Below are 23,385 nucleotides of genomic sequence, written 5' to 3' on the forward strand. Positions count from 1 at the left end.
AAAAGTGGTACATTATTGTTATAGAAAAATCTAAAAGTGAAGTATCATATAAAGAATCAAATATCACTCAATCCAACAGTAAAAGTGCTTTTCTTTTCTTACACTATTTTTCTGTATATGCATATGTATACACACATATATGTATATCTGTATATACATTATACACATATACATGTTTTTAAGTTGCTAAGAACATATGTATGCAAAGCTTTTTTTCCTGTTACTTAACACTATATAATGAGATTTTTCTATGTCATTTGTAAATATTATTTTTAAAATTATACTTTATGTCGTAGGGTACATGTGCACAACATGCAGGTCTGTTACATATATATACATGTGCCATATTGGTGTGCTGCACCCATTAACTCATTTACATTAGGTATATCTCCTAATGCTATCCCTCCCCTCTCTCCCCCTCCAACAACAGGCCCCAGTGTGTGATGTTCCCCTTCCTGTGTCCAAGTGATCTCATTGTTCAATTCCCACCTATGAGTGTGAACATGCAGTGTTTGGTTTTCTCTTCTTGTGATAGTTTGCTGAGAATGATGGTTTCCAGCTGCATCCATGTCCCTACAAAGGACACAAACTCATCCTTTTTTATGGCTGCATAGTATTCCATGGTGTATATGTGCCACATTTTCTTAATCCAGTCTGTCATTGATGGACATTTAGGTTGGTTCCAAGTCTTTGCTATTGTGAATGGTGCCGCAATAAACATATGTGTGCATGTGTCTTTATAGCAGCATGATTTAAATCCTTTGGGTGTATACCCAGTAATGGGATGGCTGGGTCAAATGGTATTTCTAGTTCTAGATCCTTGAGGAATCACTACACTGTCTTCCACAATGAATTGAACTAGTTTATAGTCCCACCAACAGTGTAAAAGTGTTCCTATTTCTCCGCATCCTCACCAGCACCTGTTGTTTCCTGACTTTAATGATCGCCATTCTAACTGGTGTGAGATGGTATCTCATTGTGGTTTTGATTTGCATTTCTCTGATGTGTCTGTTGGCTGCATAAATGTCTTCTTTCGAGAAGTATCTGTTCATATACTTTGCCCACTTTTTGATGGGGTTGTTTTTTTCTTGTTTGAGTTCTTTGTAGATTCTGGATATTAGCCCTTTGTCAGATGAGTAGATTGCAAAAATGTTCTCCCATTCTGTAGGTTGCCTGTTCACTCTGATGGTAGTTTCTTTTGCTGTGCAGAAGCTCTTTAGTTTAATTAGATCCCATTTGTCAATTTTGGCTTTCGTTGCTATTGCTTTTGATGTTTTAGAGATGAAGTCCTTTCCTATGCGTATGTCCTGAATGGTATTGCCTAGGTTTTCTTCTAGGGTTTTTATGGTTTTAGGTCTAACTTTTAAGTCTCTAATCCATCTTGAATTAATTTTTGTATAAGGAGTAAGGAAGGGATCCAGTTTCAGCTTTCTACTTATGAGCTAGTTTTCCCAGCATCATGTATTAAATAGGGAATCCTTTTACCATTTCTTGCTTTTGTCAGGTTTGTCAAAGATCAGATGGTTGTAGATGTGTGATATGATTTTCGAGGCCTCTGTTCTGTTCCATTGGTCTATATCTCTGTTTTGGTACTGGTATCATGCTGTTTTGGTTACTGTAGCCTTGTAGTATAGTTTGAAATCAGGTAGAATGATGCCTCTAGCTTTGTTCTTTTGACTTAGGATTGTCTTGGCAACGCGGGCTCTTTTTTGGTTCCAAATGAACTTTAAAGTAGTTTTTTCCACTTCTGTGAAGAAAGTCATTGGTAGCTTGATGGGGATGGCATTGAATCTATAAATTACCTTGGGCAGTATGGCCATTTTCATGATATTGATTCTTCCTATCCATGAGCATGGAATGTTCTTCCATTTGTTTCTGTCCTCTTTTATTTTGCTGAGCAGTGGTTTGTAGTTCTCCTTGAAGAGGTCCTTCACATCCTTTGTAAGTTAGATTCCTAGGTATTTTATTCTCTTTGTAGCAATTGTGAATGGGAGTTCATTCATGATTTGGCTCTCTGTTTGTCTGTTATTGGTGTATAAGAATGCTTGTGATTTTTGCACGTTGATTTTATATCCTGAGACTTTGCTGAAGTTGCTAATCAGCTTAAGGAGATTTTGGGCTGAGATGATGGGGTTTTCTAAATATACAATCATGTCATCTGCAAACAGGGACAATTTGACTTCTTCTTTTCCTAATTGAATACCCTTTATTTCTTTCTCTTGCCTGATTGCCCTAGCCAGAACTTCCAACACTATGTTGAATAGGAGTGGTGAGAGAGGGCATCCCTGTCTTGTGCCAGTTTTTAAGGGGAATGCTTCCAGTTTTTCCTCATTCAGTATGATATTGGCTGTGGGTTTGTCATAAATAGCTCCTATTATTTTGAGATACGTTCCATCAATACCGAATTTATTTAGAGTTTTTAGCATGAAGGGCTGTTGAATTTTGTCAAAGGTCTTTTCTGCATCTATTGAGATAATCATGTGGTTTTTGTCTTTGGCTCTATTTATATGCTGGATTACATTTATTGATTTGTGTATGTTGAATCAGCCTTGCATCCCAGGGATGAAGCCCACTTGATCATGGTGGATGAGCTTTTTGATGTGCTGCTGGATTTGGTTTACCAGTATTTTATTGAGGATTTTTGCATGGATGTTCATCAGGGATATTGGTCTAAAATTCTCTTTTTTGGTTGTGTCTCTGCCAGGCTTTGGTATCAGGATGACGTTGGCCTTATAAAATGAGTTAGGGAGGATTGCCTCTTTTTCTATTGATTGGAATAGTTTCAGAAGGAATGATACTGGCTCCTCCTTATACCTCTGGTAGAATTCGGCTGTGAATCCATCTGGTCCTGGACTTTTTTTGTTTGGTAGGTTATTAATTATTGTCTCAATTTCAGAGCCTGCTATTGGTCTATTCAGGGATTCAACTTCTTCCTGGTTTAGTCTTGGGAGAGTGTATGTGTCCAGGAATTTGTCCATTTCTTCTAGGTTTTCTAGTTTATTTGCGTAGAGGTGTTTATAGTATTCTCTGATGGTAGTTTGTATTTCTGTGGGGTCAGTGGTGATATCCACTTTATCATTTTTTATTGCATCTATTTGATTCTTCTCTCTTTACTTCTTTATTAGTTTGCTAGCAGTCTATCAATTTTTTTGATCTTTTCAAAAAACCAGCTCCTGGATTCATTGATTTTTTGAAGGGTTTTTTTGTGTCTCTATCGCCTTCAGTTCTGCTCTGATCTTAGTTATTTCTTGCCTTCTGCTAGCTTTTGAATTTGTTTGCTCTTGCTTCTCTAGTTCTTTTAATTGTGATGTTGGGGTGACAATTTTAGATCTTTCCTCCTTTCTCTTGTGGGCATTTAGTGCTACAAATTTCCCTCTACACACTGCTTCAAATGTGTCCCAGAGATTCTGGCATGTTGTATCTGGTTCTCACTGATTTCAAAGAACATCTTTATTTCTGCCTTCATTTTGTTATGTACCCAGTAGTCATTCAGGAGCAGGTTATTCAGTTTCCATGTAATTGAGCGGTTTTGATTGAGTTTCTTAGTCCTGAGTTCTAGTTTGATTGCACTGTGGTCTGAGAGACAGTTTTTTATAATTTCTGTTGTTTTACATTTGCTGAGGAGTGCTTTACTTCCAACTATGTGGTCAATTTTGGAATAAGTGTAATGTGGTGCTTAGAAGAATGTATATTCTGTTGATTTGGGGTGGAGAGTTCTGTAGATGTCTATTAGGTCCACTTGGTGCAGAGTTGAGTTCAATTCCTGGATATCCTTGTTAACTTTCTGTCTTGTTAATCTGTCTAATGTTGACAGTGTGTTAAAGTCTCCCATTACTATTGTGTGGGAGTTTAAGCCTCTTTGTAAGTCTCTAAGGACTTGCTTTATGAATCTGGGTGCTCCTATTGGGTGTATATATATTTAGGATAGTTAACTCTTCTTGTTGAATTGATCCCTTTACCATTATGCAATGGCCTTCTTTGTCTCTTTTGATCTTTGTTGGTTTAAAGTCTGTTTTATCAGAGACTATGATTGCAACCCCTGCCTTTTTTTGTTTTCCATTTGCTTGGTAGATCTTCCTCCATCCCTTTATTTTGAGCCTATGCGTGTCTCTGCATGTGAGATAGGTCTCCTGAATACAGCAAACTGATGGGTCTTGACTCTTTATCCAATTTTCCAGTCTGTGTCTTTTAATTGGACTATTTAGCCCTTTTACATTTAAGGTTAATATTGTTATGTGTGAACTTGATCCTGTCATTATGATGTTAGCTGGTTATTTTGCTTGTTAGTTGATGCAGTTTCTTCCTAGCATCGATGATCTTTACATTTTGACATGTTTTTGCAATGGCTGGTACATTCCAACATGGAATGGTTGTTCCTTTCCATGTTTAGTGCTTCCTTCAGGAGCTCTTGTAGGGCAGGCCTGGTGGTGAGAAAATCTCTCAGCATTTGCTTGTCTGTAAAGGATTTTATTTCTCCTTCTCTTATGAAACTTAGTTTGGCTGGATATGAATTTCTGGGTTGAAAATTCTTTTCTTTAAGAATGTTGAATATTGGCCCCCACTCTCTTCTGGCTTGGAGAGTTTCTGCCGAGAGATCTGCTGTTAGTCTGATGGACTTCCCTTTGTGGGTAATCCGACCTTTATCTCTGGCTGCCCTTAACATTTTTTCCTTCATTTCAACTTTGGTGAATCTGACAATTATGTGTCTTGGAGTTGCTCTTCTCGAGGAGTATCTTTGTGGCGTTCTCTGTATTTCCTGAATTTGAATGTTGGCCTGCATTGCTAGGTTGGGGAAGTTCTCCTGGATGATATCCTGTAGAGTGTTTTTCAACTTGGTTGCATTCTCCCCGTCACTTTCAGGTACACCTATCAGATGTAGATATGATCTTTTCACATAATCCCATATTTCTTGGAGGCTTTGTTCATTTCTTTTTACTCTTTTTTCTCTAAACTTCTCTTCTTGCTTCATTTCATTCATTTGATCTTCAATCACTGATACTCCTTCTTCCAGTTGATCGAGTCAGTTACTGAAGCTTGTGCATTTGTGACATAGTTCTCGTATCATGGTTTTCATCTCTATCAGGTCATTTATGGACTTCTCTGCATTGGTTATCCTAGTTATCCATTTATCAAATCTTTTTTTCAAGGTTTTTAGTTTCTTTGCACTGGGTTCATAGTTTCTCCTTTAGCTCTGAGAAGTTTGATTGACTGAAGCCTTCTTCTCTCAACTTGTCAAAGTCATTCTCCGTCCAGCTTTGTTCCGTTGCTGGCAAGGAGGTATGCTCCTTTGGAGGGGGTGAGGCGCTCTGATTTTTTGAATTTTTAGCTTTTCCGCACTGCTTTTTCCCTATCTTTATGGTTTTATCTATCTTTGGTCTTTGATGATGGTGACGTACAGATGGGGTTTTGCTGTGGATATCCTTTCTGTTTGTTAGTTTTCCTTCTAACAGTCAGGACCCTCAGTTGCAGGTCTGTTGGAGTTTGCTCGAGGTCCACTCCAGACCCTGTTTGCCTGAGTATCAGCAGCGGAGGCTCAGTTGGAAATGCAGAAATCACCCATCTTCTGTGTTGCTCACGTTGGGAGCTGGAGGCTGGAGCTGTTCTTATTTGGCCATCTTGGTGCCCCCTATAAATATGATTTTTAATATTGGCATGGCAAAATTCATTTTATGAAAGTAGCGCTATTCATTCATTTATTCAAAATATTCACTGAGTTCCTACAATGTGCCAGGCCCTGTCACAGGGGCTGGGGTGGCATCAGCACGTCAGCCCAAGCCTTCCCTCAGGTGCTCAAGTCTAGTGGAAGTGACTAAACATAAACAAGTATACGCGCCAGGCATCTCACTTCAGAGGAGTGGCCAAGGAAGGTGTCACTGAGGAGGCCTTCAAGTGGAGATCAGGATGGAGCATGGAAATGAGCCAGGTGAATAGCTAGTGGAAAGGCGTTCGAGGCAGAGAAATAGCAGGACTGGAGGCCCTGCAGTGGCTCCCTTGGTGTAGTTAAGGGAGATCAAGGGAGCCATTCTGCCCTGAGAGTGGGGAGAGTAGGGAAGAGGGCTGAGAAAAAAGGCTGGAGGGCAGCAGAGGCAAGCTTACGGGGCCTCCATGACCACAGTAAGGAGCTCGCATTCTGGTTGATTATTCCCGTGTTGTCGTTAATCATTGTGAGTGTTGCATCCTTTCCCCTCCCTCCCTCCATTCCTCCTTCCTTTTCTCACTCATATATAACACACAGTGCTGGGCATCCTAGTATATAAGCTCTTGTCTATGTCTTGAATCATTCACTTAGGAGAAATTCCTCGAAGGAAAGCCAGACAGCCTACCTTTAGCCTTTGCTCTGCCATTTATGAGCTGGGTGACCCGAGACAGGTTGCTTCACCTTTCTGTGCCTTAGTTTTCTCATATATAAAATGAGATAATAATAGCACCTAGCTCACAGGACTATTGTAAGGATTAAATGCATCACTACATATAAAGCCCTTAGAACAGTGCCTGGCACAAAGTCAACACTATATTCATTTGAACAAAAAATAAAGTTTTTTTCTTTATTTTGCCGAAGTATTTCCTAAGGTTTGTATCAATTGTGTTTTATTGAGAGTGAAAAATGTAAATATTACAGAAAAGGGCAATATGTCGTGTGACTCCACCTATGTGAGACACATAGAATAGGCAAACTCAGAGACAGAAGTGGAATGGCAGTGACCAGGGCCTGGGGGAGGGGCAAATAGGGAGTTATGTAATGGGGATGATGAAAAACTTCCGGTGACAGCTAGTGGTGATGGTTGTACGACACTGTGTGTATACTTACTGCCACTGAATTGCACATTTAAAAATAGTTAAAATGGCAAAATTTATTTTGTATCTATCTTACCACCACCACAACAAAAAGTTAATGTAAAGGGATGTGGGTGTATTTTACCCCTCTCTGGCGCATATGTTCGCAGTTGATCTTGAGCAAGTCTGTTAGGAAATGAGCTCTAAGACGAGTTATGTTTGGTGGTTGCTACATTCTCTGTTTTCTTTGGGGGGGCTTGTGGGCCTCTGTGGGGTGTTTTCTGGCCCTCTTCATCTCCAGCAGTAGCAGTCCATAACCCCTGCTCCAGGCCTTGGCATAGTTCTGAAAACTGTATGTTTCTGGAGAGGTGGCACCACAGACGAAGGTCTGTAAGATTAGGGATAACATGGGCTTGGGCTCTGACTTTATCCTGCGACCTTCAGCAAGTCATTTTGCATGGCTAAGCCTTCCTTCCTCTTCAGTACAATATGATTCTGAGAGACAATCCCACTGCTTCGGAGCAGGTCAGGTGAGGGAGTATGTGCACATGTGTTTGGTAACCTGTCAAGTGCCATGCAAATATGAGTTCTTTCTTTAATTCCAGACACTGCTGGCTGCCAGAGCACCAAGTATTTCTGAGTGTTCCACCAATTCAGCCAAGGAGGATGAGGAGGAGTCCTCCGATGAGGCTGATAAAAACTCTCCCCAAAATACTGCCCGGAGAGGCAAGCTCGGAGATGGGAAGGAGCATACAAAGGTGGAGGGACTTGTTCTTCTCTCCCCGGCCTTCCTCCCCCTGCCAATCCCTTCCTTAAGGGTGGTGCAGACTTGGAAGTCTGGGCTCTGACTGTCACATGGGGGCGGGTTAACCTCATAGTCAGGGGCAGAAGCAAACCTGCAGGTCATAAAATGTCCTCTTCCCCTTCCAGAGCTCAGGGTTTGGCTGGTTCAGCTGGTTTCGATCGAAGCCCACCAAGAACGCATCTCCCTCTGGAGAGGAGGACTCCTCGGACAGCCCTGACTGTGAGGTAGGCTCTGTGGAAGGGAGAGAATGCCTCTCTCTGTGGGTCTTTCAGAGGGAGCTGCCTTAGCACCTAGGAGCTCTCAGAGCTGGCACCTGACTCCACCCCAGGCCACACAAGACAGAGGTTTTGTGACAGAAGATGGTGGGAAATGAATTGGTCCTGTGGGGGCAAGGCAGATTATAAAAGCTTTAAAAAGTTAGGATGAAGAAATGTAACTTTAGAGGGTCAGCAGGAGGGAGCTAGTGTGGATTACTGAGCAGAAGAGTGGAATGAGGAGAGGGGGTTTTGGGGAGTACCCAGCAGCAGTTTGTGGCAAGGCTGCCATCCTGAGTGTGGGAACGCAAGTGGGTGGGCGTGAATTTGTTAACCACCAATGTCGCCAATGCTGCGTTTCTTTCTCCACAAAGCGGGAGACCCCCAGAGCATCTTCTCCCCACCAGGCTGGCCTGGGCCTCTCACTGACACCTTCTCCTGAGTCCCCTCCTCTGCCAGCTCTTAGCGCCTTCTCCATGGGCACAGGTACTCCCACCTCGCGTCCTCTGGGCCATGGGTGGTCCCCTCAGCGCTCCCAAGGGTGGGGGTGCCTTCTGGGAGTGGGGACCCCCAGTCCTGAGCAGAGGAAACAGCTCTGACTCATTGCTTTCCAGGTGGGGGTGAAGGCCAAGGATCCACATCCAGTGGGGAAGCAGCTGCGGGCACTGGGGTTGGAGGCTTGTCTGGACCTGAGGTGAGCAGCCCCTGGGCTGGAGCCTCGGACCCCAGCAGATGCCTGTGTGTGAGGACTGAACCTTCAGTGTGGACAGTGCTGACTCCTGGGGAACATGAGGAATGCTTCTCTGCTGTGTTAGTTTGCTCAGGTCGTCATAGCAAAGTACCACAGAACGGAGGCTCAGACCACAGAAACCTAATTTCTCACAGTTCCGCAGGTTGAAAGCTGAGGTCCAGATTTCTTTTGAGGAAAAGATGACCTGGCTTGTGCCTGACCATCTTCTTTCTACGTCTTCACACGGCCTTTCCTCTGAGCATGTCTATGTTCAGATTTCCTCCTCTTATAGGGACATCAGTCATAATGGATTGGGCTGCCAATATGACCTCCATTTATGTTAATTGCCTGTTTAAAGAGCCCATCTCCAAATGTTGTATTTTCATGTTTCTCCAAACATATGTTTTCTGAGGTACTGGGGGCTAGGGCTTCAACATGTGATTTTTTTTTTCTGGGAACACATTTCAACCTATAACAGCTTCCTCAGGGGAAGCCTGGGGAATTGCCTTTTTACCTGTCCCAGGAAGAGGCAGAGTTCACTGGAGACCTTGTCCAGGGCTATGGTAAATTCTTGATGAGTTGTCCACATTAGTATGGATCTCATATCTATTGCTAGGAAAACATTTTTATTTCTTTAAGCCTGGTTAGATAACGCTTGTATAATTTTAGGCCTTTTGAAGGTTATATTACTTTTTATGGTGGTATCAATATAATTTATTGAGGCTTTTTCTTTTTGTCAGTATTGCCACTCCAGGCCCACGGGTTGGATGTGTCCACTTGAACCATGTTGGCTTGCTTGAGATTCCCTGAGTTCTATTAAGAAATCCTTCTGATATGGTTCTCTTTTAAAACATTTCAGTAGCTTTTGGGGCCCAAGTGGTTTTTGGTTACCTAGAGGAATTATATAGTGGTGAATTCTGACATTTTATTGCACCCATCACCCAAGCAGTGTTGGCATGGATGTGGGTTGTACCTAATGTGTAGTTTTTTTTAATCCCTGACCCTCCTCCCACCCTTCCCCTTCTGAGTCTCTGAAGTCCATTATGTCGCTCTGTATGTCTTCACGTACTCATAGCTCCCCACTTATAAGTGAGAACATATGGTTCCTGGTTTTCCACTCCTGTGTACTTCACTTAGAATAATGGCCTCTGGCTCCATCCAAGTTACTGCAAAAGACATTATTTTGTTCATTTTAATGACTGAGTGTATTCCATCGTATATGTATACCACATTTTCTTTACATGCTCATTAGTCAATGGGTACTTAGGTTGGTTCCACATTTTGTAATTGTGAATTGTGCTCCTATAAACATACTTGTGCAAGCGTATTTTTCAAATAATGATTTCTTTTCTTTTGGGCCGATACCCAGTAGTGGGATTGCTAGATCGAATGGTAGTTCTACTTTTAGCTCTTTAAGGAATCTTCATACTGTTATTCACAGAGGTTGAACTAATTTACATTCCCACCAGCAGTGTAGAAGTGTAGAAGTGTTCCCTTTTCCCCACATCCGTGCCAACATCTATTATTTTTTGACATTTTAGTTATGGTCATTTTTGCAGGAGTAAGATGGTGTCTCATTGTGGCTTTAATTTGCATTTCCCTGAAGATTATTGATGTTGAACATTTTTTTCATTTGTTTATTGGCCATTTCTTCTTTTGAGAAATTTCTGTTTATGTCCTTTGGAGAGTCAATAAGGAACTCAAAGAAATCACCGAGAAAAAAACCAAACAATCCTGATGTGCTTCTTGAAAGCCTCAACATTCTGGAATCTGGGAGGCGGGCACTGATGGAATTTTCCATGCTTTTCTATCACAGAGTGTTTCCTTTGAGCTCTGCTCCAACCCTGGTGTTCTGCTTCCTCCACCTGCCTTAAAAGGGACTGTTCCTCTTTACAACCCATCTCAGGTCCCTCAGGTAAGGAAACCCTCAGGGGGAGGGGCTGGCCAGGAGCACAGGTTTTGGATTAAGGAGACCTAGGTTTATCATCCCAGTTTGCCATTTACAATATGTGAGTTCTTGAGCAATTGGAGAGTCTTGAGACTGTCCAAGTCTCAGTTTCTGCATCTGTAAAATGGGGTCAGTAGTAGCTAGCTCACAGATACGTATATGAAGGGCCTGGAACCCAGAAAATGGTCAATAAATGTAGTTACTCTTAATATTGTATTTAAATTTTAATAGCTCTTGAGATGTGGGAGACACAGTCGGTGTTGGCATCAGTAGTGTGGGTGCACTGTCAGTCTGTCCTGGGGATAAAGGGATCACTGGAAACTTTGAGAGAAGCTAAGTTCCCTGTTCCTCAGCAAACTGGGTAGACTTAGCTCTGCTAATGTCTCATTTGGCCTCCTCTCTTTATAAAATCCAATTTCTTTTCACCATAGTTGGGTGAAGGTGTTGGGTGGAGGTAGATAATTAGAACACAACCTTGGGAAATGTTCTACACAGAGGCTCAGGGTGCCCTAGCTCCATCCATCCAATCAATCCCGGGCAGAGTCATGTTTGGGGCTGTACTCAGTGTAATATTTGTTCTTCTTTTCCAGCTGCCCATGGCCACTAGCCTGAATCGGCCAAATCGCCTAGCTCAGCGTCGCTATCCCACTCAGCCATGCTGAGAATAAACACGCGTCCCAGGTTCATCGCCGCAACTTTGCTTGCTCTCCTTTTCTCAATCTCCCAGTCCCTCTCTACCATACTGGGACCCTCAAGAGGTTTGTGTCAGCCCGATGTCTCCACCAGTCACTGAGAAGGCAAGAAGACAGGATCTCTCAAGACACAGCACAATTCAGTCTCTTAAGATTAGCTTCAGAATGCCGGAAATTATTTCATCAGGTGGAAGGTCTGGGTCTAATAGCAGACTGCACATGAGCAGAGTGACATAGTGGTGGCACTTATGGTGGTGGCTTGAGAGCCTTGGGGAAATTAGGGCCCTAACAGCTAGAATCAAAGATGGGACCACAGAGCCCTGTAGCAGGAAATGGGAAGCAGGGGAGGGGCAGGAGCTCAGAACAATGTTCTAGACCAACTTGGACTTCTTCCTGTCTTAGTAATAGACCAATACATGGCTCTACTTAGCAAAGTTTTTATACTGAAAGTTGATTATTACTGCCCTTTATAATTTCCTCTTCTTTTTTTTTTTTTTTTTTGAGACGGAGTCTCGCTCTGTCACCCATGCTGGAGTGCAGTGGCCGGATCTTAGCTCACTGCAAGCTCCGCCTCCCGGGTTCACGCCATTCTCCTGGCTCAGCCTCCCAAGTAGCTGGGACTACAGGCGCCCGCCACCACGCCCAGCTAATTTTTTTTGTATTTTAGTAGAGACGGAGTTTCACCGTGTTAGCCAGGATGGTCTCGATCTCCTGACCTCGTGATCCGCCCGTCTTGGCCTCCCAAAGTGCTGGGATTACAGGCTTGAGCCACCGCGCCCGGCCTTATAATTTCCTCTTCAATGATACTTCAGCAGTTTCCCTCTTGGTCCTAGTTTTGTGCACATTTTTTTTTTTTTTAATGTGGTTCAGATTAATTATATTTCTCTCACTTTCTTAGCTGGTCCTATTTTTTCACATTCTGGCATGTGGCTATCAAGTTAGATTGCTCTAGGCATCATATTGTCATGGTAACTACTGAACCTAATGATGCAGATGGATGGCACATCAGTATAATAAATGATGGAAAGCGGTTCCTAAAAATTCATCCCTTTCATAGGAGGGGAAGAATGAGTGCCTGATATTGTTAATACCTCCCTTTCTACCTCAGGCCTTTGCAAATTGATGTTCGGAGGGTCACTGGAGTGAGAGGGAGGAGGGGGGCGTCTTGGAAATTTCCATTTCTCTTTTCAAGCCCGAAATAGGAATGACTCTTGCTGTTTGTCAGATTTGCTGAAAATTGCTCCTCACAAAGAACATTTTTTTTGTACATGTAATTGTAAATACAGGTTTAGTATGTTAATGTTCCATAGTTCTGATGTTGATAATAATTAAACCCAGATAATTTTATAGCAAGGGCTTGTCTCTGGCTGATTTTTGCAGAGGAAGACAGTACGCTGGTGGTCTCTTCCCTGAAGTCTTTCTAATAATGATTTTATTGTGTGATCAAGTGTGAATAGCTGGAAAGAGCCCTTTGTTAATGAAGAATCTAGGGACAGATTCTCTTAACTTCTAAGTCTACTTTAATGTTATTCTTTTTCCAATTTAAAAAATATGAACAAAAAGCTCCTCTGATGCAAGTCAGTCACTTTACTAACTAAACTAAATGTTGTGTATTTTGTTCCATAAAAAGTTGTTTTAACCTCTTAGATTAAATTAGAAAATGTATGCATAAATGTTTCGCACCTGGAGGGCCCTCAATAAATGCTATTCCCCTTTTTTCCTTAAAAGGCTGCTGCTCCTTCAATTTGGTATGCTGACATCCAGTGGTGGTGCTGTGGCATTAGTGTGTGAGTTTCACAGGAGCCACACTGCCTAGTCTTGCATGCTGGCTCATCTGTAGCTCACCCTGTAACCTTGGGCAAGGTTACCTCACTGTCTTGTATTTCAGTTTTCTCATTTATAAAATTAAGATGATGATAATCATAGTACCTGCCTTATAGGGACATTGCAAAAATTAAATGAGTTAGGCCCTTAGAAATGGGCCTGGTATATGCTAAGTATGGTTGGCCCTTGAACAAACTGAGTTTGAACTGTGTGGGTCCACTTGTACTTGGATTTTATTCTGCCTCTGCCTGTCCAAGACAGTAAGACCAACCCCTCTTCTTCCTCCTCCTCAGCCTACTGAATGTGAAGACTATGAGGATGAAGACCTTTATGATGATCCACTTTCACTCAATGGAGAGCCCATATATTTTCTCTTTCTTATGATTTTCTTAATCATGTGTTTTTCTCTAGCTTACTTGAAGAATACAGTATATAATACATATAACACATACAATATGTGTTAATACACTGTTTATGTTATCAGTAAGGCTTCCGGTCAACAGTGGGCTATCAGTAGTTGAGTTTTTGGGGAGTCAAAAATCATATGTGGATTTTTGACTTTGCAGGGCTCAGTGCCCATCATGTCCGCATTGTTCAAAGCTCAACTGGACTTTATTATGGTGTCTTTTATTATTAATTTGCAATCTAATAAGATCTTGACTGTTTTTTGGGGCCTACCAGATCTGACTATAGATTTTTTGTTCTTGATATCTGTATAGGACAGGGATGATGATTAAAACATACTTCTCAATATGTGTCATTGCCAAGTCAGTTTCTCTTCCTGCATCCCTTCTAACACCAACATTAGGCCATGAGGCTTTGTGCCCAAGGGAACAATGGTGTAGGGGAGGTCCTGTCCAAGAAATAAAGCACTTTAGGGAGGAGAGAGTGCAGACCAAAGAGGAAGGCGCAGACATCGGTTGCCTGTGTCCTCTCGTCCTCCTCCTGTTAAAAGAATTCATGGAATACCAGTGGCTACTGTTATGCTCAACAAAGCAAGCACTGAGTTTAGTTACCTCCCAGCCAGAGGAATACAGAGCAATGAATACACTTTGTGAAGAGGAAGAGTAAGGGTTTCTATGCACTAGAAAGGGAGGAGGTTCTTGGTGTTTATGGTAATTCATAATTTAAAGGTTTTACTCTGGCAAAGTCAGAATGTGTCTATTAATCTGTATATGCTTGGTTAAAACAAGCCCAGTTGCTCATTGGTTAGGTTAGGTCCAGTAAGGGTCTGAGGAGCTGGGGTCACTCCCAGTTCTTAGTTGCTCATCTGTGCTGTTTGGGTAGTGGTGGTGGTATTGCTAAAGGTCATGGTTATTTTACGACTTCAACTGGTTAAAATCTGTTTTGGTGAAACAAGTGCAGCTGTCAGAAGAAAATATTGTTTTCTCCTTTTATAAGATGGAGGCTTGGGAAATAGAGTAGGTTGTGACAGATATACACTGCTATGAAAGGGAGCACACTGGGCTAGTGGCCCTTTCCTCTAGCTCGCCTGGTAACCTTGGGAAGGGAGGCTGCAAGACTTGAGGAGAAGCCGGCTTTGGCTTGGCAACGTGTCCAGTGTGTCTGGGGAGCCATAGCAGCTTGGCTTTGGGGATCTGAGGCAGAGCTCTGAGCTCCCTGAAGCCTGCTGTAGTGTAGACTAGCAGGGAATAATTGCATAATGACCCCAAAGGCCAGATGGGACAAGTAATCTCCCAAAAGGCAAAAGGTCAGGAGTGGGCCAGACAAGCCACCAGCAATGAATAGGTCACACTGTGAAGGTCATAGCCCTCTTTTCCGTCACCGTGAGCTGTTTGGGGAGAGAGAATGAGCAGAATTCTCTTTCTCTCTCAAAAAATGAATGATCAAAAGACATGGTATGACAGGGAAGAGCCTAAGATATTATTAATTGGCAAGTTTGTTTTTTCACCTGCTTCTCAACAGAATCCAAGCTTGGAGGAAGAATAGGTCAGTCATACGAAATAAACTATAGTTTCCTTGAAAAGCTGAGTAGTGGTGGGCAAATTTATGATTCTGCCATATACACATAATTCAGTATTTATAGGAAAACATTTAAATGTAATGTTCTATAATTTGAAAGTGAACAAACCACTAAATTCCATTTCAGGGTCTTTATCACATGTTACCATTCCAGCCCTCTGTCTAATCCCCTCATGTGGCTATAGAGCTGTAAATGAGCCGCGAGTCGTCAGTCACCTGTGTGTCCTCTCTGTTCAGCCTTCTCACAGGCTTCAGGTTGCTCAGGATCAAAGCCTCTGCTAGCTTTGTTTTACCCTAGAAAGTCTCTTTCTTTTTGGTATCTTCCTCTGAGTAACCAAGAAAAGGAGCAAGAGACTGCATCTACTTCTTCACTAAAATCAGAAGACTTTCTACCCAAGACGGAATGTGCAAAACCCTCTTTCTGCTTGAAAAGAATAATAGGTATGTAATTTGGGTCTCTCCAATCACGTGAGTTTCTCTCACTTTTTCCACCAGAGAGTGGAATGGAAGTGACTTTTCTCCTCTTCTATTTGCTGCCTTAAGCTGGAAATTGCATGAAGCATGATCTGCAAGCAACAGAATGTTAGGTACTTAACTGAGGTTGTCCCAAAATGTGGCCTCAACAACGGCCTGTTTTCATTTCATTAATTGGCCATACTTATACCAGGCATCATTCATTCAGGTCCTTTAGAAATGGTTTCTTAATGAGATTTAAAGTTATTCTGAACGAGGATTAACAGCATATGAAAATGTTTTCATTACAATCGTGCTAGGTAGAGAAATCTTCTTCCTATACTTTCTTCCTTTTTGTATATTCCTGTTTCCAGATAATCAGGGTCAACAGCAGTTTAGGTCAAACTCAAATGACCTTTGCCAACTGTTTGTTATTTTACTGTGAGATGTTTTCCTGGCCCTTACCTATCTTAGGGAGAGCCAGTTAACCTACCCAATTTTTAAAGAATTCTTAACAGAGTGGGATTCCATGGCTTCCTTTGAGGTTTCAGCCCATGGTTCCTCAAACATTAGGAAGCTATTTCTAATACTTTCTACTCCAATCACTCCTGTGACTCTTTAAGACTCTTAACTGGTCCTCAGCAGAGATGGAAAACAGCTGCTCACCACCACCTGTGCCTGGGAACTCGTTCACATTTTGGAAGGTCGAGTCATGCCTCAGCTTATGAAATGAAGTCTTACAAAATGGGGTTTTCTTCAGTAGAATTGGAGATTAAACCAGATAAATGCTAGGAGTCTTTTGGTAGCTCCAGTGTTCAGACATCCTGAATTTCAACAATAATAGTATAACATTTATTGAGTATTTTGTGTCAGACACTTGCATTCTATGTGTGTATACTTTCTATGCAGTATATAGTATTGTGATTTCAACATATATTAGGAACAAAAAAACTGAATAGAGAGGTAAGGTAACTTGTCCAAACATACACAGCTAGTAAGGATGGAGCTGGAATTAGAATCCAGGTAGTCTGATCTCAGAATCTGGGCTTTTAGCCACATTGTCCCTGGACATGTGTACATTCGTTCACTGATTTATCAAATATTAATTGAATAGCATGTCAGGCATTGCTGTTTTCCCAACAAAAATGGTTCTGACACTTAAAATACTTACAGTCTAGTGGGAGAGACAGACATGTAAACACAGAAATTTCTGCATAATGTGAGAGCTGTTCTAAATATATGTACAAATAACTTTGTAGCTTCAATCCCTTAATCATATATGAATTTCACATATTTATATAATTTTGAGGGAAATATGTAATATATTCAAATTATATCATCCCTATAGGTCAAGATGAAGGTGAAGTTCACTGCTAGCTATGTAGAGTAGCATATCTGCTGGCCAAGTTTAAAGTGGCTTTAAGATGTGGTGGATGCAGACGAAGTCTGGATGAACAAGGGTAATAGTGTACTGTGATCACAAATACCACCATGATCTATGAAAGGAGGATGATCTGATTTAGACTTGTCAAATTGCTACTGCAGAAATTCTTCCCGCTTCTCCATGCTGTTGGTTTGGAGGCAGGAAAGGACTGTGAATGTTGCAATGGAACACATTTGAAGGCAAGAGCCCTGGTGAGGAGTGTATATGGTTTCATGTGTGTACACATGCGTGGGTGCCATCCATGAGGCTCCTTTTGGAATGTCTCTTTTCACCTAATCTCCACTCCTAGCCTCTTTCACTTCCCCTTCCTCGCAATTACTCTTTATTTCCAAGGGAGGATTACCCAGAAGACAGCCTCTCCATAAAGCATCTTCCGAGTGGCTGATACTACGAAGACTCTGTGAAGTCCCACTTACCAGCACAGGATTGTGTCAATACATCCAGACTTTTGGCTAGCAAATTTTAGCTAATTTTATGTTTCCCCAAACTGGTTCTTAGAAATCCAAGACCTTGACTTTTAAAACTTGTCTCTGAGTTTTAAGGGCTCATTTTGGAATGTAAAAGACAATCACTGTTTTTCATTATTTTAATGTTCTACGATCATGATTTGGGGTCATGTGAAAACCTCACTGTCCTGGAGTGAAAATAATTTGAGTTTTGTGCGTCAAGATTTCATTCCACTTCTTTGAGTATTTGGATAAATGCCCATGAATTAAGTAAGAACCAATGAGAGACTTACAGTCATGATTTCTTTATTTAATTTTTCAGCTGCTTCTCTTTGCAAACAACAACAAACCAACCCCAAGCCCACAGATGGCGTTAGTCATCCTAATAATACACATCAGTTAAAACTGTGAGTCGGGATCCAGCCTCATTTGCTTTGAGCAACAGGTATATTCCTGATGAGTTGCAGATACATTGACATTTTCTAAATCAAATTAATTTTTAAATGCACTGGAGTAGCTTGCAATTTAAAGGTAATTGATATTAAACCCCTGAAATAAAGAGTTATTTATAAAGAAAACAATCGTTCCCATTTTCTCACTTCGTAGATGCTGACTTTGTAGTCTTGGGGGAAGACATTGTATTAAGAATGAGAAGACTTTCAGTTCTAGGCTCACATTTTCTGCTAGCTAGATGGCTGACTTTAAAAGTATGTCAATTGAATCTCTCAGTGCCCCCAAACATCTCAGCTAAAAACTTGGCACTTGCTCAATCAACAAACATTTATTTAGGATCTTCTATGGGATACATAGGTGAGATCAAAGTCCTAGCCCTCAAAGGGCTCACAGATGAATTAGGAAACTAATAAGTGATTCAGGGAAACCCAGGATAGTCGTTTCTCCGGGCGCCCTTGGTGTGTCATGTTGCCCCACTCTGCCTACCACGGAAGGAGGTTGTCAGGAAGGCTCGGAGGGAGCGGGCTCTATCAGTGAAAAAACCATGGTCCAGAGAGGTTAATCAATTTTCCTAAATCCTCTTAAAGTTCTGATTTCCAGGCTGATGGTCTTTTTCTTCAAATAGGAGACCGTAATTTAAAATGTAAAGCTTTTTAATTATTACATTGAGGGTATATTTGTGGTTAATAAAAACATCAATATAATAACTGAGATTTTGTGCCAGGCATTTTATGTAAGAGGTTACATGTGTTTATTCATTAAATTCTCTTAATGGCCCTAGGAAGTAGATATTTGGAAGATGCTAAGGCACAGAGTTCAAATAACTCATCCAACGTTACACAGCTAATGATGGAACTGGGAGAGCATCGAGGCAGGTACTTTACATATGTTGTCTTTAATCCTTAAAACAACTTAGAGGGGGGTTTGATGAGCTCACTTTATAGATCAGGAAATGGAGGTGCAGAAAATGTAAGTAACTACCCCAGAACCACACATAGAAAGTGGAGGACCTGGTATTTGAACTTCTGCAGTCTGGCCTGTACCCTTATCTCTTGTTCACTTAATTTAAAGTGGGTGGACCTGTACTGCAATACCAAGTAGGACCACTGACCTTTATTCGAGTCTTGTGCTGTCTTAGCTAGGGTGATTCTGTGTGCCTCTCTTTCCCAAGTACAACCAAGGGATATTATTTGTTGTCTCCAGTGTTTATGCGTATGCCTATTTTTTTCCACTAGACTTATGACTTTCAGGGGCTGGGATGATATTATAACTTACTTATTTTTATATTTCTGGCACCTTGCACAGTACCCATGCCTAACAAGGGCTCAATATTCAAAACAGAACTGGGCGAATAATTTCCCACCGTGAGAACTTCAGGAGAACTTGCAAAAAATGTCCACAAATTATATTTGGTCTAGAGATTATCATGTGAAGTCATTCTCTTGTTAGAGTTTGATCCTTTTCTGCATCTTTAGAAGCTGATACAGGTATTGGCATGTGGTAAGTGCTCAAACGAAATCTGTGAAGGGATGAGTGGCTTAGTAAGGGCGGGCAAAATGAAAGGATCATCACAGCTTCTGAGAAACTGTCCGTGAAAGAGATGATGGAGGTCTACGGAAGAGGGAGTCTAGTGCTTCGTCTCCAGGCCAGCGACATTTGTGGCAGCTGAGGGAAGGGAAGCGCCCTACTTGAGGTCAAGGCAAGTGATGTCCTGTATCTACAACTCCTCGTTTGACCCTCAGGGGCGCTTATGTCTGGCAAAAGCATTTCTTGGTTTTAAAAGGTAATTCACCCCTTTACAACCTGTGTAATTGCTATTGGAATGCTTTGCCCCGCTAGTGTCTTAATTAGGTCAAATTTTATACCAAGGGCTTTAAGTTAATGCTGTATTTGCAATTCTAAGGCCCCCTTCTCTCGGCACTGCCAGGAAGCACTCACATTTTTTTAGAGATGGAGACACCCTGATAAGCCCATTTGGGCACTCTTCTAAGGGGGTAGGATGGGAATAGGGGTCCAGGGGAACTAGGCCAAAGGAGATGTGTGTGCCAGGAGAATCATCTAAATGCTTCTAAAAAGAAAATTCAGTCTCGAAGTTATCCTGCTCCAAGTATTGCTTGGATAATTGCAGGATGCAAGGCTCTTTGCATTTGGTTAAATTATATAGTTCTGCTCTCTCTGTGTTTAAAAAACCCACTTTTTATTATCTGCCTTTTATCAAGCAGACCATACCCCTAGAGTTACACCCTTCCTCTCTCCAGCATGCCACCCCAATAATGACATAACCATCCACTAAGAAAACAAACATAATATAAAAATTATACAAATACATAATCCCCAACCCAGAAGGAAGGGAGCAACTGCCACCTGGTACCAAACAGCAAACAGTATAATATTTATCCAGAGCAGAGGGTTCCCCCAACAGGCTGTAATTCCTCTATTGGGTGGGGCAGGGGGTGAGGGGTCAAGGGGAGGTCAGTGATGAAAATCACCTCCATAGGCCTGGTCTAAATAGGTAGCAGGTGGAAATCAATTCAGTGAACTCAATGTTTCTGTTTCCTGTCTCAGGACACACTCAGGAGGCACCTGAGGAGTCCATCAATCTGTCACTGGAAAGGGGAGAGGTGGCGGGAGAAAGGAGGTAATTGGATTGTGCTTCAGTGGGACTTTTTCTCTAGCTGGAAGCGTAGCTGGAGAAATACGAAGCAGAGCCATCCCTGAGGTCAAGTAAATTGGGACTTTTGGTCCTGGAGCTGGAAAGTAGCGCCCTTGAGGTTTGAAAATCTGCTCTGGCTGTAACATTTCAGATACGGCTGTTTTCTAACTTTTGGGCTGGTCTTGGATTAGGATAAAATTTTACTCCCCTTGCTTAAGAACTGCACTTTCCATGGCCTCAGTCAACTCAGGGCTTGCACTGATTCATACATAACTAGTATTTAATTTCTTAATCAAATGCTCTCTGAGCAAGTAGAAATTCAGTTGTTAGAAACTGTGCAATGCACGGAAGCTAGTCAATCTTCTGTTTTATTGATAAATTGGAACTTTAAAGCAACGTTGCTAGTCAACATGACAGTTCTTCCTAAGAAAGAGGCAGTTTACAGAGCTGTGTAAAACAGAAGTGTCCTTAAACTGTGGTTGGGGAGATGTGATATGGCAAAATGTCTACCAATAAAGTGGAGCATTATAGCAAATTACCCAGTTTATACATGCAGGCAAAGCTTCCTTTCTTACGCCATGTTGGAGAGCCAATAAAACTTGCAAATGTGATGGGAGCCACTATTTCTGCCTCTGTGCAGCTGTTTATCAGCAGCTTTATAACACATTTTCACATATTAATGAGGTGGCATAGCAGTTCCAGAATTAGAACAGTGGGATGTATCATTGTCTGCTTATCTGAAGATATGCCTGCTGTCAGCTCAGCATCATTACCAGGGTATGTACAATGAAAGATGTACTTTTTGGTGGGGGCAGCATGTACATGCTACCCCACCTTCCTTATGCCCCAAACCCCCTCGCCTTCCAACCATCATACCTGGATGGGCTCCGGCACTGCTTTTGTAGGTCTTCCTGCAACTTTGTCTCCTTGTTTCATGATTTGTGTGTCAGTAGGACTTGAAATTCCTTTTTGCTTCTCCATTTCCCAATATAGTCCTTGATAGTCAGTAGGTACTTATTAAATGTTGAATGAATGAATGAATGAGTAGATAGGTGGATGGATAAAAGTGTTCCCTCAAGAACTGTCCTCTGCAGGCACAATCTGCAGTCACTGTGGCTTAAAGGAACAAGATAGATATGTGGCATGGCTTTCCTTGAATTTGCATGAAAAGGTAAAATGGCAAATAGAATCTTATAGAATAAGGGCTGTAAGAGACCTCAGGAAGCACTCACCCTGGTGGTTTCCAAATGCAGGTGTGCAGTTGGTGCCAGAACACTGCAAAATTTTCACCCACCTGCAATGAGATGAAAAAATAAAAACAATAGAGTGAGCTTTTCATAGAGCCAAGTGTATTATCTATTAGAATTCTAAGATTAGGTCCTTTTACTATATTTGGTGTTAAAGTTTCTTCTCTAAAAAAAAAAAAGAGAGGTAATAGTAGATAATAGCTGCTACTTTTTTTCTCTCTTAAGTCCCTTTATTTGGTAAAACAACAAATTCCTAATTTTTTTGCAGATTCCTGAATCACCCACATTTTTTTGAGAGGGAGAGGAGAGGATGTTTCATGAGTCCATAAAATCCCAAAGTCTGGAACCACTGACAACTCATCTCTGTCTTATCTGAAAAAAACTCACTGACATCTCCTGTTGGCCTTAAGTGAGACACTGGGCTCCTTAAAAGAAATAGCACATTTCAGTAAATGATAAGATGCTTCAAGTCGTACAAGTTCCTCTCTGTGTTGTCTCTTCAGAGCAGGGATCCAGGCTGGGTCACAGGCTTGTAGCAATGCCATAACTAAGACATAGGAGATTTCTTAAATCCAGGTCAGTCAATAACAGGGGCACAGAGGCCCAATTTACCAACTTCTAATGTGCTTTCTTTTGCCGTGGGTATAGTCGCTGTTTTGTCTTTAGGTAGAATATATATGTGCTCTGTGTAATACAGAGCACCTCTCTGAGAATGACAATTCTACTTGATATAAACCATGGGAAAAAGAGAACTCCACGGGGACACACCTCCTTAATCACCTCTCCTTTCTCTGAATTGCTGCAGCTCTGTTGTCTATGCCATATAACGTAGCTCTTGGATTTTACATTGTCTTCTGTTCTCTGTTTATTAGTCACAAATCTTATCTCTCCTAAAGAATGGGAACAATTCATTTAAATCCTGTTATTAACTGATAAACTTTTTCTTTTGTAACTCAATCTTCTCCGGAGGCCGTTGGCCCTTACTGGTCCTATGTATGTTGGAAAGATCTGCGGTTCTGCAGACCTGGTTTCCAGCCCTGACTCTGTGACTGATGGATGACAAGTAGATGAGTGAATGCTGAATCTCACGGCACCTGGATGACTGTTGTTCAGAGAGAAGAATGGTACTGACCTGCCTCACCAAGAGAAGTGGCAGATGCATTAACTGCCTAATGATGCTGATGTTCTTTGAGAATATAAACGTGAAACATGATCATTATGGTTAATAGTAGTCTTTGGATTAAAATTTTGTTTTCCTCAAAGAGGAGAGGAAGAAAGATTATTTAAAGAAATAGTGAATAGAGGGCCCCAGTTTGTTCTTCATTAGTGATTGACTTTGATCAGAATGGCATAAGCAGTGGGAATGTGGTCTTAAAATCCAGAAGGGAATTATCTCTACTTCAGGGCGTGAAGTCTTCTCTTTCTCCTCCTCCCACTGGGGAAAAAAGTAAAGAGAGAAAAAGCTAGGGAAGCAAATGCTCTTAAAAAATAAGATGATTTCTCTATGTCAGGTCTGAAAATAGTATTTCCTAAAGCTACTGCTATGTCAGAGACCAAGCCAAGTGGAAGAGAACTGGCCCAGGGCTGGCCTCAGCCTCCAACATCTTGCTATGGAAGAAGCCAGAAGCAGGTGGGGCTGTGATGAATTTTTATTAAAGCCCCTGTTTATTAAAAGTTGA

The 23,385-nt window shown here is 41.6% G+C and overlaps 1 protein-coding gene across 2 annotated transcripts in view; it reads left to right on the forward strand.

The window, feature by feature from the left end:
- Positions 1-11,744, forward strand: part of LOC101021192 (protein transport protein Sec16B) — a 47,125-nt gene extending 35,381 nt beyond the window's left edge. For both annotated transcript variants that reach the window (XM_003893616.4, XM_031658309.1), the window contains 6 exons: positions 7,380-7,532; positions 7,705-7,803; positions 8,208-8,319; positions 8,448-8,527; positions 10,380-10,478; positions 11,102-11,744. In XM_003893616.4, the coding sequence (XP_003893665.3) occupies positions 7,380-7,532; positions 7,705-7,803; positions 8,208-8,319; positions 8,448-8,527; positions 10,380-10,478; positions 11,102-11,173 (615 nt within the window). In that variant the 3' untranslated portion in view covers positions 11,174-11,744. The remainder of the gene's footprint in view (positions 1-7,379; positions 7,533-7,704; positions 7,804-8,207; positions 8,320-8,447; positions 8,528-10,379; positions 10,479-11,101) is intronic.
- The last annotated feature ends 11,641 nt before the right edge of the window (positions 11,745-23,385 follow it).

This window comes from Papio anubis, chromosome 1 (genome assembly GCF_008728515.1).
Source record: "Papio anubis isolate 15944 chromosome 1, Panubis1.0, whole genome shotgun sequence".
NCBI classification, from domain to species: domain Eukaryota; kingdom Metazoa; phylum Chordata; class Mammalia; order Primates; family Cercopithecidae; genus Papio; species Papio anubis.